The sequence below is a fragment of the Phalangium opilio genome, unplaced genomic scaffold (assembly GCF_054372755.1).
Source record: "Phalangium opilio isolate 3A_F unplaced genomic scaffold, DU_Popi_V2 ptg000041l_1, whole genome shotgun sequence".
Lineage (NCBI taxonomy): Eukaryota > Metazoa > Arthropoda > Arachnida > Opiliones > Phalangiidae > Phalangium > Phalangium opilio.
This window is the reverse complement of record NW_028324165.1, coordinates 2,331,763-2,353,506: the sequence shown is the minus strand read 5'-3', so window position 1 is coordinate 2,353,506 and position 21,744 is coordinate 2,331,763. Positions and strand designations below refer to the sequence as shown.

Here is a 21,744-nt window from a genome sequence, read left to right as displayed (position 1 = left end):
CTCTTTGCAAATATTCTTCTGAATATAAAAGTGATCTTGAACGTCACATTACAAATGGTACTGAAGAAAAACGCTTCAAACGTGATCAGTGTGACTATACTAGCTCCGAGAATGGTTCTTTGATCAGACGTGAACATGATTTAACTGCTCTGAGATCGACCTTGTTTGGCTTTCATCTTCCAAAAATCGCGAATGTGGGAGACACAGACTCCCTGCCGGAAAATCAGGCCGAAAAATTCCGCTTTAAAGTTAGATGAAAACTAATCTTGGGCAAAAAGCCGCTAATCTATGCTAATTTTCAGTCGTTGTGGTTGTAACATATTTATATGTGTTGGACGAAACGTTCACACTTTTTATGTTATTTTTAAGATTCTCCATAATTTGAACTGTAGCACTTGAATAATGAAACAAACCCTTAAAATGATCCCTTTCCCAAGGATCTTCACTCTTATCTTATCATCACTGGTGCTTATTTCGGCCCAAAATACTTTGGCAATAGAGAGGGGGTGCCAGAATAAATTGGAAATTGGTAACGATTTGATCATCCATCGACGCATTCACAGCGGTGAAAAACCCTTCAAGTGTGATCAATGTAATTATGCCAGCACGCACAAGAGTAGTTTAATAATATATCAACGAGTTCACAGTGGTGAAAAACCCTTCAAATGTGATCAGTGCGACTATGGTAGTAATCGTATGAGTAATTTGATCATACATAAACGCATTCACAATCGTATTGACAGTGCTGAAAAACCCTTCAAATGTGATCAGTGTGATTAGGCCAGCACGATGAAGAATCATTTGATCTGTCATCAACGCATTCACAGTGACGAAAAACCCTTCAAATGTGATCAGTGTGAATTGGAAGCACTCGGAAGAGTAGCTTGATTGCACATAAACACATTCATAGGATAGGTACATATCGGGCTGTTTAACAAAGTTTCTTTAGGTAATGTAATGTGCAATGCACATTAATGTTTAATTACAATTGTCTGCAAAGATTTAACGGCTCGGGCCGGATCGAAATTAAAATTCACACTAAGGCATAAAGCAGACTGTGCGTTGTCTCTAAATAGAGACTCAGACGGTTCTATAAGTTTAATTAATCGAATCAGGGGGAAAGCTTCCATTCCCGCTCCTTGATCGAACCCGGTTACATCACTGCAAATATATTCAACAGTCATAGGTTTATGCACCTCGAGGTTCACGTGGAATATCAATGAAACAAATAATGTAGAATCTGTTTTATAAGTCTATTTTTATTACCATTGATTTTTTTTTTGAAGTTTCCACAATCTTAAAGCATATATTAGGTTAGGAATCATCAAAATTGTCGCTAAGCTTAACTTTACCCTTGAATTCGTACTTGTCTTTTTTCACTAATTTGTAGGTGTTATCATGCGCCGACAGAGGTTTAATGGCACAATATGGCTGTTCATATTGTCACGTATATTTTATAATACGTTTATTATAGGAAAGTTTGCATTTTGTATTACACAAGTGTCTAACGTGGGATCAAGTTTGAATCTTCCACGTTCTCAACGCGTATATTAGGTTTGGTAAGGTCAAACCTTTGGAAACCGCTGTTTCGACTCGGACATAGATTATTGTTTCTGAACTTGTTTTGTTTGCCTTTGTGTCTTTTTAAGCCTAAGCATGACCTGTTATAACAATTGCCTTTGAACAGTGAAATGTTTGTGATGCGAGTTCTATGATATCATTTGAGGTTTTAATCTATTTCCTTTCTGTAGGAAAATCCAAGAAAAAATGTTCAGCTCGATACGAATATTCACCAGAAAATAAAAGGGAGCTCGAACTTGACATTCGAAAGGATATCAAAGAAAAACGCTTCAAATGTGATCAGTGTGACTTTGCATGTACGCGGAAGACTGATTTGATCAGACATCTATGCATTCACAGTGGTGAAAAACCCTTCAAATGTGATCGGTGTGACTATGAAGGTGCGCAGAAGAGTAATTTGATCAAACATCAACGCATTCACAGTGGTGAAAAACCCTTCAAATGTGATCAGTGTGACTATGCGTGCATGCAAAAGAATGCTTTGATCAGCCATCAACTCATTCACAGTGGTGAAAAACCCTTCAAATGTGATCAGTGTGACTATGCAAGTACGCGGAAGGATGGTTTGATCAGGCATCAACGAATTCACAGTGTTGACAAACCCTTTAAATGTGATCAGTGTGACTATGCAAGTGCGTGGAAGATTAATTTGATCATCCATCAACGAATTCACAGTGGTGAAAAACCCTTCAAATGTGATCCGTGTGTCTATAAAGGTACGCAGAAGGTTCATTTAATCTTACATCAACGAATTTATAGCGGCGAAAAACCCTTCATATGTGATCAGTGTGATTATGGCAGCATGCAGAAGATTAGTTTGATCAGACATCGACGAATTCATAGTGGCGAAAAACCCTTCCAATGTGCTCGGTGTGACTATAAATGTACACAGAAGATTAGTTTGATCGCACATCAACGCATTAATAGCATTGAAAAACACTTCATATGTGATCAGTGTGATTATGGCAGCACGCAGAAGATTAGTTTGATCAGACATCGTCTTTATAATCACACGGACTAATAAAATGGATTGAAGTTAAGCATACTCAGCAATTTAAACCTTGGAAAGAACCATTTCAAAATGTGTCAATTGCGCAACACTTTTTCATTTTCGTTTCACACATTGCTGCTCTTGTCAAATGTAGTAGACGCTCACCAAGAAAAACGTTTTTGTTCGTGGGAAAATTGTAAAAGCCTATCGTTACGAATTAATCACCCGACAGGCTATATCGTAGTATAAAATTGTGAAATGTAACTAGCCTAACGTCTTAACGGGAAACTGGTAGTAATACTATGTTTGTGTTAGTTATTTATAAATCCTTCACGAACAATATTGAATATAGCCCTTTATTTGACTATAATTAACAATATTTATATTAAAAATGGAATATCATCTTCGCTATTAAAGAATAAAAATTTTACCATAATAATTGATTAATATGTTATTGCATTGAATCTTAATTTGCTTCTTTAATAACTTCATCTTTTTCATCACTTCTGGTGCTAGTTGGTTTCAGCAGAAGCAAGACAGACCACAAAATTTTCGCTAAGCTTAACTTTACCCTTGACTTCGTACTTGTGTTTTTTCACTACTTTGCACCTACAGACTTTTAATGGCAGAATATGTCTGTTCATATTGTGGCGTATATTTTATTATACGTTTATTATGGTGAAGTTTGCATTCTGTGTTACACAAGTGTCTAATGTGGGATCAAGTTTGAATCTTCTACGTTCTCAACGCATATATTAGATTTGGTAAGGTCAGGTGTTTGGAAACCGCTGTTTCGACTCGGACATGGATTATAGTTGTTTCTGAACTTGTTTTGTTTGCCTTTGTGTCTTTTTAAGCCTAAGCATTGTGTTATCAGCTTATGATCAGCCTGCTTGATAGGGGTTAAAGTCTACAGATAAGAAGTATATAAATATCGTACCCTCCCATTATTATGTTAGTTGTTACTTTAAGTCCCGTAGAGGCAAATACAGACTCGCATAAATAATGCAATAAAGTTTACGTTTTTATACAAATTTAAAGGTGTTAAAGTTCATAACAGAACATGGTGTCAGAAGAAACTTTCGCGAGCGCTCTATAACCGCGTAGTTTTTTTTTAAATTTTCGTTTTCTCAAGAGTATCGGTAACGCGTTTCGTGCCGTCGTGGTCCAGCTTCTATCATCGTGTTTGCGGACGCTAGACTGTAACGCTTACCTATTGCTACTTAAAAAGAAAAACAACTCAACATGACCGCTGTGCCAGCATCTGCGCCCGTGTTTCAAGTCTCAACCCCGGATCCTTTCACCTTTGCTTGCCCGAGCGAGTGGCCAAAATGGAGCCGCCGTTTCGAACGTTTCCGTAATGCCTCTGGTCTCAGTTCAAAAGGAGAGGAAGAGCTGGTCAACGCGTTAATTTATCTCATGGGAGATCAAGCAGATGACATATTTCTTTCGTTCACACTGACGGCTGCGGAAAAGAAGACATACTCTGTAGTATTGGACAAGTTTGATAAACACTTCGTAATACGCAGAAACACCATTTACGAGAGGGCAAGATTCAATACAAGGACACATCGAGAAGGTGAGACGTCGGATGAATTTATTACCGCAGTATACGCTTTATCCGTACATTGCGAATACGGTATCCTACGGGACGAACTGATAAGAGACCGAATCGTCGTTGGAATACGCAACAAACACTTATCAGAGCGGCTACAAGAAGATCCGAAGCTAACACTAGACCAAGCTATACAGACGGTCAGAAGTGCTTAGGATCGGAAACGGGAACAGCTGGATTTAAATGGAGTCAAACCAGCTAGCCAAGTAGACCGAATTGGAACCCAACCGAACAACAAACGCGCAAGTGAGTGCAGCTACAAGTCGGATTGGAAAAACCGTAAGAAGCGCACATACGACAACATAACGAAGAACTAACCACCGTTCAACACAACGAAGAACAGTAAAGGACGTCCTCGTTGCGGCAGCCAAGCAAGTCATTCCCGAGACAAGTGTCCAGCGAAGAGCAGCAAATGCCACGAATGTCACGTCGTCGGTTATTTTGCGAAGTACTGCCGAAAAACCACTATTAACCAAGTCGAAATGGAAGATGTCATTCTAGGAGCCATTTCCGTAGACGACATGGAAATCCATGAGTTGTATATCAACCTGGAAAATCTATTTCGTGAGGAAGACAACTCGGCTAGCAAGATTATGCCGCAAGAAGACACGTACATCCATTCCGTATCAGAGGAACGGGACAAGAAATGGATTTTACCAGTCAAAGTAAACGGCGAGTTGGTCGAATTTAAAGTGGATACCGGAGCAGAAGTTTCTGCCATACTTTGGGACTGGTATGAACCAAGACAAACTGAGGTGACGCTCTTACCATCAGACAAAAGGCTGTATGGACCGGGAAGAACACGGTTGAAAACGGAAGGCAGAATCCAAGTTCAGCTGGAATACCACGGTGTAAGAATCGATGAATATCTCTACGTTATCGAGAAACAACAACTTCCATTGTTGGGGTTAACGGCAAGCGAGGATCTTAGACTGATCCAAATGATTGAAGATATCGGAACAGAGACAAGATCAAGGGTGAATCCCGTCAAGGAATTCCCTGCACTTTTCAACGGCCTGGGAAAGATGAAAACATCTTACAAGATTCAGTTGGTGCCAAATGCTGTTCCATTCGCATTAGTTACCCCAAGAAGAGTGCCAATTGCGCTACTGGACGACACTAAGGCGGAACTGGAGCACATGATCGAGAAAGGCGAAATTTCAAAAGTAGAGGAGCCTACCGACTGGTGTGCCCCGATGCAGAAGTCCATTAAATTAGCCTAGGAAGTAACCAAAGGCGGGGTTTGGGACTCCCCTCTCTTGTGTAGCAATACTGAAGAAGGGCGACACCTTCGCCACCTCGCGGTAATTTTAAGTGCGACTCGTACGCCAAAATTTGCCCTATCGAGAGAGAAAAAACTATTGGCCGAAAACGCCCCCTTCCACTGTAAAACCGAGCTCTCTTTAGCATAGGAGAAGGGATGGGGGTGTGAATTTTGGAACAGTCAAGGTCATTCAGTTTTTTTATGACTCTTCATAAACCTATTGAAATAAAAACTATTTAAAGGGAGGGTGAAGTAGAAAATCAAGTGATTTTTTATCGATTCTTCTACTAATTACAAGACCAGTCTGCATAGTCAAACATTCAGGAAATACTTCCGAATGATTTTAAAATTCAAATAAGGTTCAGATTTAAAGGATAATTTTAAATGAGGACGTCCGACCAATCGCGTAACCCCCTGCCTTTTTATATTTAGTAGAATAATCGATAAAAAACCACTTGATTTTCTACTTCACCCTCCCTTTAACAACCGTGGCCGTTCCTTTTTTTAATTTTTTATAAAGCAAACAATCTACCCTTTAAAGATCCAGCGTTCATGGGCTGAAGAAGTCACGCCCCGCTCACGTCAAGAAAGACTTCCTAGAGAGGAGCTCGAGATTTCTAACTGTGTTAGGAAAGGGGGAAAAATTTAAGCCCCTATCCATGGAGCCAGAAGGAGTTTTAATCCCAGCAGAGACGTACGCTATACCAGGCATTGTAATTGTTCACTTCCTAGGCTAATTTAATGGACTTCTGCCCGATGGTAATTGTCAAAAAGAAGATCGAATACAAGGGTAATGAAAACAACGACACAACGTTGAGGAGGAAACGCGATCTACGAATATGCGTCGACTTTACCAAATTAAACCAGTTCATTCGACGTGAGAGATTTCAACTGCCTGACGTAAACCATTTGCTTGGACAATTGGCCCGTGCAACAATCTTCTCGAAACTCGACGCCAATAGTGGATATTGGCAAGTCCATTTGCATAAAGAATCAGCATTACTCACAACATTCATCACCCCGTTTGGACGCTTCTACTTTAATCGTCTGCCGTTTGGTTTAACGTCAGCGTCGGAATATTACCAGCGTCTCATTTCCACCGCCCTTGAGGGAGTAAAAGGGAATGTAAACCTCTTAGACGACATTCTACCTTTTGGAAAAGGACAGCAAGACCATGACACAAACTTTCGTGCTGTATTAGGACGACTGCAAAACTCGGGCGTCACGTTGAATTTGAAGAAATGCCAATTCTCTGTAAATCGTATCAAGTTTGTGGGTCATGTTATCGACAAAAATGGAATCAGCCCGGACGAGGAAAAGGTTCAAGCGATTACGAATTTTCCGGAACCGAAGGATCCCACGGAGCTAAGAAGATTCCTAGGTCTTGCAAACTATTTGGGGAAGTTCATCCCAAGGATGGCCGACATCATTCAACCATTAAATGCACTTTTAAGCACGAAGAATAGCTGGTTTTGGGACGTCTCACAATCTAACGCCTACCAGGAAGTTAAGACCATCCTCGCATCGAAGCCTGTGTTGTCACTATATGATCCAAAACTGACAACCATAGTATCAGCGGACGCATCATCATATGGCATCGGCGCCGTTCTCCGTCAAGAGCAAGAGAACAAGCAATTGAAGGTCGTCGCCTACGCTTCCAAGACGTTAAGTCCAGCGGAGGTACGGTACGCCCAAATAGAGAAGGAGGCCTTAGCCATGGCATGGGCATGCGAGCGATTTCAAGATTACATCTTGGGACTTCAGATTTTGATCGAGACCGATCATAAGCCACTCGTAGCCATAATGCAAACCAAGGCACTTGACGACCTGTCACCTAGACTACAACGACTACGTATCCGTCTAATGCGATATGACTATACTGTTTATTATACGCCAGGAAAAGACTTAATCATAGCAGATGTCTTATCAAGAGGCCCGTTACCAGAAACCGGTAATGCTGAGCTAGAAAAAGAAATCGCGGCACATATTCAGTTGGTCACGGCTTCCATTCCTGTATCTGATGAAAGATTGGCTGAAGTCTGAAGGACACAAAAGCAAGACGATACCTGCAAAACGTTGACGAAGTATTCGGAATCAAGCTGGCCAAAACCAAGGGAACTAAAACAAGAGCTGGCTAAATATTATCCATACCGTGATGAGATCTCCGTCCAGCAAGATATTCTGGTGAAAGGATCCAGAATAATAATACCAAGCGAAACGCAACACGACGTTTTGGATAGAATACACGAGGGCCATCAGGGCATAACAAAATGTCGAGCTAGAGCAAGATCTACAGCTTGGTGGCCAGGACTGTCGAAGCAAATAGAAGAAACTGTAAAGAAATGTACGGCGTGCACGAAAGAAAACCACTCTCTCCGAGCGAATTCCCAGACCGTCCCTGGCAAATAGTGGCAATGGACCTTTTCTACCTGGAGAAACAGTGGTATCTCTTGGTAACAGACTTCTACTCTCGCTATTTCGAAGTTCGAAACCTCAATGACTTAACATCAGCTGCTATCATCAATCACGTGAAATCAATATTCGCCACGCATGGAATTCCCGAGCAAGTCAGGAGCGACAACGGACCACAATTTCAAAATAAACTACTATCAACTTTTACCGCTTTCGCAAGGAAATTTGGATTCCAGCACGTGACGTCAAGCCCGAATTTCCCACAAAGTAACGGATTTGTAGAAGCAGCCGTGAAAATCATAAAGCAGACCTTGAAAAAGAGCAAGGACCCGAATGTGGCACTTCTAGCATATCGGTCGACACCGTTAGCCAACGGATATAGTCCAGCGGAATTATTGATGGGCAGAAAACTCCGCACAACCCTACCCATATCGAACAACGAGCTGTTGCCACAAATACCGCCGTTTCATATTGTCCTCAAACGTGAAGAGAAACGTAGGCAGATACAGAAGGAAGACTATGATCGCCGTCACCGGGTGAAACCATTGCAAACACTTTCGAGAGGAGAGAGAGTGTGGGTCACAGATCTAAGAGTACAAGGGACCGTACAAGACCAAACTTCTGAGTTAGAGATGGGCCGATACCGATACCATATCGGTATCGGTACCGATATTTGGCTTTAACCGATATATCGGTATCGGTTAAAAATGAACCGATATTTCTGCCCGATATTTTTTGAAGAAAATAAATACTCAAGACCTAAACTCTGAGACAGCACAGTTTTTCAACTATTTTTGGATAACGTAACTAGTGTCTAAAATGTGTTTTTCGTATGATAAGCCAGTTTTATAGTCTAAAGTACCGAAATTGGATCGAGAATTATCTATAGAGATGGGCCGATACCGATACCATATCGGTATCGGTTTGATATCGGTTTAAACGAAGGATCGGGTAAAATATCGGTATCGGTACGGATCGGTTTCCCAAGTATCGGATCATATCGGTATCGGTTTAAACTGGTATCGGCCCATCTCTACAAGTTCTGAGCCCCGATCATACCTAATCCAAACGCCCAATGGTTTGCTATGAAGAAATCGATTTCACTTGGTACCAATGCCAAAAGAACGGGAGGTTGGTACCCGTCACATACTACATCCCACTGGAGTTAAAGAGATGTGCCTAAACCACGCTGTTCAGTATCCTGTTGCACCAACCATCTCAACGGAAGCTACTAATACAGAACCAACGATAGTCGGCGATCAGAATTCAATTCCAGATCCATTGACGAATAATCTACCGACCGAACCATCAACCAGTCAGAATGAAACACTTGACCCTGCAAGAGTTCCGGATGCCAGGAGTAACGAACACACAGCAATAATACACACCAGAAGTGGCCGCCAAGTGAAACAAACTGTTAGACTTAATTTGTAATTAATTAGCTAAAATCATTACTGTAAAGTAGTTGTAAATATTGAATTGTAATGTAGAAATTTAACTTATGGGAGAGGATGTGTTATCAGCTTATGATCAGCCCGCTTGATAGGGCTTAAAGTCTACAGATAAGAAGTATATAAATATCGTACCCTTCCATTATTATGTTAGTTGTTACTTTAAGTCCCGTAGAGGCAAATACAGACGCGCGTAAGTAATGCAATAAAGTTTACGTTTTTATAGAAATTTAAAGGTGTTAAAGTTCATAACACAACAAGCATAACCTGTTATAGCAATTGCCTTTGAACAGTGAAATGTTTGTGATGCGAGTTGTATGATATAATATGAGATATTAATCTATTTCCTTTCTGTAGGAAAATCCAAGAAAAAATGTTCAACTCGATACAAATGTTCACCTGAAAATGAAAGGGAGCTTGAACTTGACATTCGAAAGGATACCAAAGAAAAACGCTTCAAATGCGAACAGTGTGATTATGCAAGTACGCGGAAGTATCATTTGATCGAACATCAACGCATTCACAGTGGCAAAAAACCCTTCAAATGTGGTCAGTGCGCCTATGCAAGTACGTGGAAGTGTAATTTGATCGAACATCAGCGCATTCATAGCGGTAAAAAACCCTTCAAGTGTAATCAGTGTGACTATGCAAGTACGCGGAAGTATCATATGATCACACATCAACGCATTCACAGTGGTGAAAAACCCTTCAAATGTGATCAGTGTGATTATAAAAGTACGCACAAGGGTTCTTTGATCAGACATCGTTGCATTCATAGTGGTGAAAAACCCTTCAAGTGTGAACAGTGTGACTATGCAAGTACGCGGAAGGATGATTTTATCAAACATGAACGCATTCATAGCGGTAAAAAACCCTTCAAATGTGATCAGTGTGACTATGCAAGTACGCGGAAGCATGATTTGATCAGACATGAACGCATTCACAGTGGTGAAAAACCCTTCGAATGCGATCAGTGTGACTATGTTAGTACTCGTAAGTGTACTTTAATCGCACATCAACGCATTCACAGTTTTGAAAAACCCTTCAAATGTGATCAGTGTGACTATGCGTGCACGCGGAAGAATAATTTGATCACTCATCAACGCAATCACAGTGGTGAAAAACCCTTGAAAAGCTATCAGTGTGACTATGCTAGTACACGGAAGGATGATTTTATCAGACATCAACGCAATCACAGTGGTGAAAAACCCTTCAAATGTGATCATTGTGATTATGGCAGCGTACGGAAGAGTCATTTAATCCAACATCAACGTAGTAATCACTAGGAACAATAAAATGGATTATAGTTAAGGGTACTCGGCAAACTTGGAAAGAACATTTACTAAATTTATTGTACTACAAAATGTTTTCATTTTCTGAATAAATATTACTGTTCTTTACAATTGTATTAGATAATCTCTAAGAAAACTTCCCAATCCTAGAAATAATGTAAGCACCCTTAATTACCGAATAATTACCATACCGGCTCTATGGTTGTGTGCTTTAAATATTCTGCAGTATATCAAAATGGCGGCCGGAACTAACCAAATGTCTTAACGGGCAACGCCGAACCTTTTTACCTCTCCGTGTGACGTAGTCCAGGAGAGGTTCTGTAACGGCCGTGTCTGTGTGTGTGTCTGTCTGTGTGTGTGTCTGTCTGTGTGTCTGTCTGTCTGTCCGTTGTTACACCCACGTGACCGCGTTCGCAGTTTGCGTATCGGAGCAAACGTGTTCGCCATTTCCGAACTGCTTCCACAGTCACGGAAATGGCTCCTCTACTTGAGTTCTCACACCACCATCTTCTGGTCTTTGTCCATCCCACACGGACAGCAGTCTGTTCTTACTGGCTTCTAATCACCACCATTTTCTGTTCTTTGTCAATCCCACATTGACACCAGTCTGCACTTACACTGGCTTCTAACACCACCATCCACTGGTCTTCCGTCTATTCCACATAGACACCAATCTGTATCATTGGCTTCTACTCCATTATCATCGTTTGGTTTTAGGATATACGCGGCGATCAGCTAGGGTTACGAGAAACGTCTAGCCTCCCTGAGGTGGGATCGCCACCAAAGGTTTTCGCAATTGCGCTTTTTCCTTACTATTATAATGGAAACGAATCGTATATATACCCCAAATTTCAAAAAAGCGGGCAAGAGGGGTACCCTTCACTTTAAACGTCAATATTAGCAAAGTTTGAGAAGATAATAGGTATAACTTTATTTTAAACGATTTAACTATTATTAATGTTAATTATTGAAGATTAAAATAATTAAAAATAATTATATTTATTTAAATATTAAAGATAAACCTCTCGTGCAAAGAGAGAGATTATCATTGCCTCCTATATCTACCAAGGCCCGTGCATGCGATATATTTCCTTCATTGCCTCCTATATCTATCAAGGCCCGTGCATTGTGATATATTTCATTCATTGCCTCCTATATCTATCAAGGCCCGTACATTGTGATATATTTCATTCATTGCCTCCTATATCTATCAAGGCCCGTGCATTGCGATATATTTTTCAAAACAACAACAAAAATGGGAAACCCCAACTCAGAAACATAATAACGTTTTCATTGGATACTTAAGTTTATATAATCTTCTTGACACGGAGAGGTAATATTTTGGTTTTCCCAACTTGTTTCTACAAGTAATAATAATAATAATATGATTTTGCTAGTTATTCATAAAACCGTTACGAACGAATATTAAAATTTATTAGTAACAATGTCGTCTCAAATGCTATATTTAACATCAATTAATATTACAACTGAAATTACAGTAATTATATCTTCGCTTACCGTAATAATTGACTAATTTTATTGTTCATCTCCCTTTTAAATTTCTCCAAGGTATTATTTAGTTTCGTTGCTTCCATGGCAAAATTGACCCTCATGGCGGAAAGTTGTTTCAATTTTCGTTCAATATTTTTCTCAATTCTTGCCAATCTCTTCTCAAATTTTTTCATAACCTTTTCCTGGCGATTTTGGATACGTTTTTTGAATTGTTCCAAGCGCTTTTCCAAACGTTTGAGCTTTTCTTCTTTCGAACGAGTTCCATTTTTGCCACCAGACTCCTCGGAACTTTCATTTCAACTTAAATTGTCTGAAGTTTCTTCAGGTTTTGACGTAGTACGTCTTTAATTACTTTAACTTCGTCATCAGCTCTGGTAGTAGTAGATGGTTTCAATTATTTAGCTAGAATTTGAACGGAGTAGTCGCAAGTTTATAGCTCTCCGCGGAAGATATTAGTGATATTTTTATTTATTGTTATTATTATTTTTTAACACTCTTAAAAATGGTAAAAAAATCGCGAAACCCGTCGCGAAGATTCCCGCAAAGTGTCTTCTTTGTGATAAAATAATTGCAGCAAAACAAAACTCGATACCGTGCAAAACTTGTCAATTTAAAACGCATATTAAGTGCCTAAAATTGACGGTGGAAGAAGCGAAAAATATCTACAATGGGAAATCAAGCTCCCATGAGTGCAAAAAATGCCGCAACAAACAAGTAGAGGATCAAGACGAATACTCAAGTGATTCTGACGAAACAGACGATGATGATACGGACTCAAAACAAGGTAACCCGAAAACTAAAGTGGACGACTTCATAGACATACTGAATGAATTTTTTAGAACTGACAGCCTAACCCGCGAAAAAGACAATATATTCGATCACTCTATCTCATTAATCAAAGTACTAACAGAAGCTTACGCTGCTTACCTAGATCTACAAAATGTAGTAGAAGGCATGCAACCAGAACTTAAAACATTAAAAAAACATTGTGTGACTCAATGCGAAAAATCACAATTCTCGAAGGATACAACGAGAAGGGTGAGACCCCATAGCTTTGACCGACATAGAGTTGACATGACAGGGCGAAATGGTATTCCCAGAATCACATTCCTTGCCGATGCCAATGATAGGCCTACTATCCCAAGCAATAAAAGAACCACAAATATCACCCAAAAAAAACCTCCCGACATGACTAAAAAGAAGCCCCTTCAGGTTGGCTCAAAAAAACTAGACACTATCAAGGCAATAGCGAAACCGATTCGAGAACCAAAAAAAGGGCACTTTTTATATCTCGCCTACCACCCAACATAAAGGCCGATGATTTGAAAAAAAATATTGAAACTGACTGTGAACTAAAAACTGTTGAATGTACAACACTAAAAACGAAATCTGCTAATTACTCCTCGTTTCACGTCACTACTGCTGACGGAAGCGAAATTAATTTACTAAATAACCCTCAAAATTTCCCCGAAGACTGTATTGTCATGGATTTCCATGGCTATCTGAGTAAAACACGGAAATTTCAACTCCCTCCAACTGAGATTCATACTGTGAATGAGGAACAGCCACTTATAGATGAAGTTTAAAACCTCACTGGGCATATACTATCAAAATGCAAGAAGCATATGTAATAAAATGGACGAACTTTATACAAATATTTTACTTATTGAACCCCATATTGTCTGTCTCACAGAAACTTGGTTAAAACCCACAGATTATAACGAGGACTTCTTTCCGCCTAATTATAAAATTCACAGACACGATAGGACTGATGGTCGCCGTGGGGGAGGAAGCCTTATCGCCGTTAAAAAACTCATTCAAAGTTATTAGACGCCCTGATTTAGAAAAAGAATTTGAAGCAATCTGGCTTGAAATAAAAGTAGGAAATAACCAAAACCTACTACTAGGTACATATATTGAAGAATCGGGGTATTTAGCTTTGGCTTGTTCTTCTCTTTTCTGGTTCTTGGGAGAGCTGGGAATTGAATATTACGGCGGACTGAAACACCGTAATATTTTTGTAATAATCCAAAGTGTCAACTGCTATTGATTAAGTTAAATTTTTTGTTGGCGAAATAATTTAGTTTTATTTTCTTGAACTAAGTTTATTTTGTTGCTCCGCTTTTGCAGGAGAGTGACCAGTTAGGTCCTACCGAGAGTACAGTTTTTGGTATTCTGATTTTAAAAAGGTAAAAAAACTCTCTCTCTCCCTCGCTCGCTCACCTCTTAGCCTTTAGTTAATCCCTTGGGTACTTTTCCTCTCTTTTTGGGTTTTTCTACCTACCAGGTAGAGGTGAGCTGGCCAGAGAGACCGTTTTCCCGAAACATCCCAAGTTGAAAACACTTTTACAGAAAAAAAAAGATCGTTTACATTGATAAAGCATGGATGCAGGTTTTGAAGAAAACATAGAAAGTTTTAGCTTACATATAATGGAATAGAAAAGATTATACAGGATATTTACAAGTTTCCAAGATTACTTTAAATTTTATAGAAGAAAAATTATTTTAGTTTAATTTAATTTTACATAACAAGCTTAATTGGTTAATGGCGCTTAGTTATTTTACACTCCCCCAATGTTTGATTGAGCGTCTAATTGTACCACTTGGGGTTTTAATTATGCAAGAGCGGTCAATACCGTCTCTTCCTTTAATAATCTCAGTAATGCGGCCCATTTTCCACATATGACGTTTTAAATTGTCATCCTTTATTAATACAACGTCATTTTCTTTAAATACTTTTTAATTTTTAGTGGGTTCAGCGTAGTGTGCTGACCTTAGACCCATTATGTATTCGTGGCGAAACCGATTCCAAAATTTGCTAACTAACGTGTCCCTATATTTTAATCGTTTAGTTAATTCCACTCGCGATGTGGTTACATTTTTTAGACTGTGATTAAAAGGGGGTAATGACGTAATTCTACGTCCTGTTAGAATTTCAGCCGGCGACAGAGGGGAAGGCTCACCTATATCATTGTAAACATAGGCACAGGTGAACAGGTGATTGGACGCGAGTTAATTATTGCTTCCGTTTCTGAAATGGCTGCTTCCGTTTCTGAAATGGCTGTTTCCATTTCAGGGTAAGTGAGGGAAGATCTTCCTACGTTCTTTTTTAACGCGGTTTTTGTGGATTTTACCAAGATCTCCCACCACCCCCATACCAGGCAGCTCTTTCAATGATGTATTTCCATACAATGCCTTGGCTTCCGAAAAATTCTCTTAAAATGTCCAGATTAAGATGTTGCCATATAAATTTTAAATCGGCATCAGCCCTTTTGAAAGTCTTCGCGTTGTCACTAAAAATAGTGTTAGGAACGCCCCTACGTGCTATTATGCGTCGGAACGCTAACATGAAATCATCCGTGCTTAGCGATGGTATCAACTCCAAATGTATTGCTCTTGTGACAGCGCAGGTTTTTAAGCATATATATGCCTTTCTAGTCCCATCATTTTCTTTGATTAGTAGGGGACCCGCAAAATCAATCCCAATTATGGAAAATGGAGGGTATTCATTGACACGGTCATGGGGCAGGGGAGCTGTTGGTGTGTCACCTAACTTAGCACTATGTTTCTTACATGTCAAGCATTGCTTGACTATTGTGCGCGCTAACTGTTTTCCAGCTGGAAACCTTTCACGTAGTTGGGTTATGGTGTCGTTTATACCACCGTGTTTTACTTGAAGATGGCTTCTAGCCATGAATAATTTAGCTAGCGTTTCACTTTTACTTAAAATGATAGGGTGTTTTTCCCTATAGCTCATATTGGCTTCTTCTAAACGCCCACCCACACATAAAAGTTCGTTTTTATTAAGAGTAGGTTTTAGTGATAGGATCTTAGAATTTCTAGAGATTTGTTCTCCATTTTTTAGGGAGTTTACTTCCGTAGAATATATTTTTCTTTGTATATCTTTTACCCATAATATTTCGGCAGTATTCTTTTCTTCGGCAGTTATGGGGCCAGTAATTTTTCCTAACCCTCTTGTCATTTTAACGAATCTCAACACGCAAGCTGTAATTCTTAAGTTTTTGTTTAATGAGTTGTGCCTTGCTAGATCGATTACAATATAAATGCGTGTTTTTTCAGTTGCATTGAGAGCTAATGACGTAATTTTTCAGTTGCATTGAGAGCTAATGACGTAATTTTTCGTCGCTCATGGACCACTGTTTCTAAATCTATATTTCGTTTTACTTGTGGAGATTTAGGCCAATTTTCTTCATTTTCTTTTAACCATGAGGGACCATAAAACCAGAGCTGGCAACTCTCTAAATCCATCCCTTTTATTCCCCTAGTGGGCAAATCGGCTGGGTTAGATGTTCCAGGACAATGAAACCATGTCTTTGGGTGTGTAAATTTTTGAATCTCAATAGCACGATTAGCAATATATGACTTTCAAACTTTTGGGGTTCCAGTGACCCAGGCCAGCGCTACTGTCGAGTCTGTCCAAAAACATGTTTTCTCTACACAGAAAAAACGTTTTTAGGTTTGCAAAATTAGAACATGTTATAAAGTTAAACATTGGTGTGAGGTAATGTTTATTTCTTCAATGTTGATGTCTAATTACCTCTCTGTTTCTCTAAGGATCCTTAAAATGTGTTCCAAATAGAAACACTTCTTATTTTATCACGTTTAAGAGGTAAACACAGAATAATCTTAACACTAAGCTAAACATCAACGCTTGCCAGGTGTTTTTTAATGTAACATGTATTTAGTACGTTGGTATATGGTTTAAATTTTTTAAATCTTTATTTTATTAAGAATTATAATATTTTAGAAAAACAATGAAAACGTGGAGGTATATTTTACCAAAAGGTGAATAATCTAACACCTTGTGGCTATATTCATAATGTAAGCCACAATGACTTTCATTTTATATTGAGAAAAGGACTTAATTTACTCAAATTTTGAGCAAAATATTTGTTTAAAGTGATGGTTTGACATGAAGAATAAATAAGCTTTCTTGGCTTTCATAATAGAACAACATTTCCAACAGGTCGGCTAGATTTGTTTAAATAGGTATATTCCCATTGCGCAGAATTCCATTAGACCGAATCCCGCCAAAGTTTCTAATGAATTTAGCCCAACCGCAGGTTTGGTATTTACAATTCAAACGACGAATTAAGCGACCCCAAAAGTGCTAGCGTTTTCAATACATTCGTACTGCCTTGGAAGCGCCACTATTTGACGACTGTGCAAAAAGATGATAATAACAAGTTGGGAAAACCAAAATATTACCTCTCCGTGTCGAGAAGATTATATAAACTTAAGTATCCAATGAAAACGTCGACCTTTTTGCCCTCATCCTTTCCCGCGCTTCCGCATTTCATCCTTACTCTCAACATTATCTTCCTCCATTTTACATACAAAAATCAAATACTCACAAAAAGAAGCAGCAAAAACCTGCTGGCTCTTTACAACCACTTAATTTGACTTAATATACAATTCCCAACAACAATAATATACCGGTAGTTTAATTGACAACCTACTAGCATCGAAATTCTCATTAAGAATGGCTCCCGCGGATAAAAAAGGGCAATTTTCAACTAGGTGGGCGTTATCTCATTAGATTTGAAAAATATCATTTGTTTTTTTTTTACAAATGCCTAACCGTTTGGATTTTTCTAAAGCAATCTTATCACCAAAAATATTTTTTGATACAAAATAAATGTTTTATATTCTTATTAAGAATAAAACAAGAGGATAAAAAAGGTCTGTCCTCTCGTAATTTTTTAAGCTTTTATCATGATTACTCTATACAACAGTAACAAGGAGTATAAACCCATTAGTGGAAGCAGTATTTTTTTTTCCGAAACAATCTCGCTTATGTTTATCCTCTCTAGACTTCGCTAAAAACGTATTACTCCTACGTAAAATATTAATAGACAGGCAAGGATTCATACCATTAAAGAAGGAGCGCAATATTATCCATATTTTCATTTCATTTACAGAGAAAAGAAATTATTATGTTTCTGAGAGGAGCTTCCCATTTTGTTGTTGTTTTGAAAAATATATCACAATGCACGGGCCTTTATAGATATAGGAGGCAATGAATGAAATATCTCACAATGCACGCGCCTTGATAGATATAGGAGGCAATTATTGAAATATATCACAATGCACGGGCCTTGATAGATATAGGAGGCAATGAAGGAAATATATCGCGTGCACGGGCCTTGGTAGATATAGGAGGCAATGATAATCTCTCTCTTTGCACGAGAGGTTTATCTTTAATATTTAAATAAATATAATTATTTTTAATTATTTTAATCTTCAATAATTAATATTAATAATAGTTAAATCGTTTAAAATAAAGTTATACCTATTATCATCTCAAACTTTGCTAATATTGACGTTTGAAGTGAAGGGTACCCCTCTTGCCCGCTTTCTTCAAATTTTGGGGTATATATACGATTCGTTTCCATTATAATAGTAAGGAAAAAGCGCAATTGCGAAAACCTTTGGTGGCGATCCCACCTTAGGGAGGCTAGACGTTTTCGTAACCCTAGCTGATCGCCGCGTATATCCTAAAACCAAAAGATGATAATGGAGTAGAAGCCAATGATACAGATTGGTGTATATGTGGAATAGACGGAAGACCAGTGGATGGTGGTGTTAGAAGCCAGTGTAAGTGCAGACTGGTGTCAATGTGGGATTGACAAAGAACAGAAGATGGTGGAGATTAGAAGCCTGTAAGAACAGACTGGTGTCCGTGTGGGATGGACAAAGACCAGAAGATGGTGGTGTGAGAACTCAAGTAGAGGAGCCATTTCCGTGACTGTGAAAGCAGTTCGGAAATGGCGAACACGTTTGCTCCGATACGCAAACTGCGAACGCGGTCACGTGGGTGTAACAACGGACAGACAGACAGACAGACACGGCCGTTACAGAACCTCTCCTGGACTACGTCACACGAAGAGGTAACAAAGGACCTCGGTAAAGCCTGGTTCACACCTGGCGAATTGAGGAGCGAACTGAAGGCGCGAATAAGTAAGCGAATAGGTCCAAGCCAATAGGTCCAAGCGAATGAAGGAGCGAAGAGCTGTCACACTAGGCAAATTTAGGGGCGAACTCTCCAAAATGATAGCTGTAGGGGGTGCTATATTGGCGGGAAAATCAGAAAGTTTGGTTGGTTTGTCTTTCTTCATCATTTCCAATGGATGATAGAATGACAGAAAGAAGGTGCTTGCAATACATTGGGTAGGATTTTTGTAGCTAGAGGATGAACTAAATCCACCAGCCAAGTAAAAAATCAAAATGACTGTATGGGATTTGATTAAACGTCCTAACTAATTCAGTATCTATAACCTATTGCGGAAATTAAGAATGAATGATAGAGCCAATTATAAGAAGTGGTTGAGAATGACTCCGACAACATTTGAGAGTTTATTGCAAATGGTCGGTCCTTATATTCAGAAGAACGACGCAATTTTGAGAGATAGCATTCCGCCAGGTGAACGTCTTGGTCTTGCTTAAAGATAAGGCCAAGTATATTAGGATGAAAGAAAGAAAATAGAGTTTTGGGCGATAATAGGTAAGAGCTGAGCAGCGAATAAAAAGACCCCCTACCCACCCACATTTTATACGGGCAAAGCTGACCTATTCGCTCGTAAAAATAGTTTGGAAACTATTCCGGGCGAACGGGGTGAGCGAATGGCCAAAACTATGTCAGACTAGGCGAACGGACGAGCGAACTGCTCATGACGGGCTATTCGCTCCTCCGTTCGCTCGTCAATTCGCCAGGTGTGAACCAGGCTTAATTTTTCAACACCGTGTGATACACAAAAAGTGAAAATTTCACTTGGGTTAAGCATTTAACAAATGCACTTTCGTCCAATAAAGCCTTTTTGTTCAAAATCAGGTTAGGTTAGTAATATTTTATAAATCATTTAATATTGTTACGCCTTTTCCAAAATATTGATGTTTATCTTCATTGACTTCTCAAATAATATGCCTTTTTCAAAAAATTGCTGTTGTTGTTGGGTAGGTTTGGTTTGGTTAGGAGGACGTCTCGTCCTCTTTGGGGCTGTTATACAGTTCAAGTACAGTAAAACGGCTGGCTTAAAGTATTTTCATAAAGAATATAACATAAAAAAATAAATAAATATTAGCAATTGATTTAATTATGTCATATATTGCTGATTTACTACTATTTTGTTCTTTTAATTCTTAGTTCTAAAATAATAATTTAGAAAATGTTTGGATCTAGTTTTCATTTTACGTAGGCGGTAATTGTTTTAAGTTAATTTAATTTAAATTCCATCGGGAAAAACCCGAAGTGCGGGTTTTTCGGTGCAATGGGATTGTCCCATTGGACAGCATCGTAAATCCGCCAAAGTGCGGGTTTTCGGTCGAATGGGGTTGGTTCGGTTGAATGGGATTCGGCGCAATGCTACTGAAGCGTTTAAATAAAGCTAAGTTGACGTTCAACGGAAATTTTGTTTTCCACAAGAAGCGGCACGTGTTTTTCTGAAAACAATGTATCTTATTTCGCAGGAATTAATTCAACCTATGTATTTAAACCGACACCATTCAAATATTTCAAGATAAACCTACAAATATCTTTAAAACTAAGCTTATAAACCCTTAAACATGATAGGAAGCTAAGCTTATAAACCTTTAGTCATGTTTCAAACCTAAACATATAATCCTGAAAACATATTTTGCAACTAGGCATATAATCGTGTAAACACGTCTTGTTACTGAGCATTATAATATAATGACATATACCACCTTAAACATGTTTAAGTACTAGATATGACAAGCGATCAACACATTTTGAACCTAAACATAAGGTGTTGCAAACCTAAACACCATTCTTACTTAAACATGAGTGTTTTTAAACATGATAAAATATCTGTTGCATTGTCGTGTTTAGGTAATTGTTTAGTTTCTAAACACTTTATTTTCTCTGTGAAAATGGTAAATTTCAATTTACCGCGGTAACCATTGAAAACCGTGGGAATGGATGGCTTTTCTAGTAAAATCACATATTCGGATCGGGAATGGACGGAAAAAACCAATATGGAATGATAGTGGTTAAATTGATACACATTTTAGTTGGAAATGGTTAATAAATGGATATAATCAGAGGTGGATTAGGGGAAGTTACGAAAGAGGCCGAATTTCTGGATGGGCAAATGCTTTATAAAAGCGATGGGGGAACATAGAGCTACTCTTTATTTTTAAGCCCCCCCAAAAATGAGAGAGAATTCGCGAGGATAGCAGGGTAACGATAACCCCACCTAACGGATTGAAAAGAGCGTCTGCTTTAGTGTATGATGTACAAGGCTTACTCAGTCAAGAGTCGTTTATAGTTAGAAATGGAACAATCGTCGGGAGGCGCGGACTTTCCCATTATTAAGAAGTTAATAGAACAATTAAAAAATTATCTCAGCTATTTTGTGACTTCCTCTGAAACTAGAGTAGCGTTGGTGGCCCATTTTTTAAGTTCCAAAGCAGGGTAAATACCTTTCCGTTTAACATCCGATTTCTTTGGTGGTATTGTGACGGGGTTTATTAAAGTCAAGCACTGGATTGAAACTGATTTAAAGCGCGGCAAAGGCTTAGCTATCTTTTCCGATTTTTCGCTACTTTTTGTCGGTTTTTTATCTATGTTACAACCTACAGAATTA

At 38.8% G+C, this 21,744-nt stretch overlaps 2 protein-coding genes across 2 annotated transcripts; one reads left to right on the top strand and one right to left on the bottom strand.

Moving 5' to 3' along the window:
- Positions 1-1,529: 1,529 nt before the first annotated feature.
- On the top strand, positions 1,530-10,717 carry LOC149679300 (uncharacterized). Its single transcript, XM_089835007.1, has 3 exons — positions 1,530-1,559; positions 1,752-2,297; positions 9,672-10,717. Exons 2-3 carry the CDS (start codon positions 2,048-2,050, stop codon positions 10,598-10,600), a joined length of 1,179 nt encoding a protein of 392 aa, XP_089691133.1. The 5' UTR covers positions 1,530-1,559; positions 1,752-2,047; the 3' UTR covers positions 10,601-10,717.
- Positions 10,718-15,248: 4,531 nt separating this feature from the next.
- On the bottom strand, positions 15,249-16,100 carry LOC149679299 (uncharacterized). Its single transcript, XM_089835821.1, has one exon. The coding sequence runs from the start codon at positions 16,098-16,100 to the stop codon at positions 15,249-15,251; it is 852 nt and encodes a 283-aa protein (XP_089691947.1).
- Positions 16,101-21,744: the final 5,644 nt, after the last annotated feature.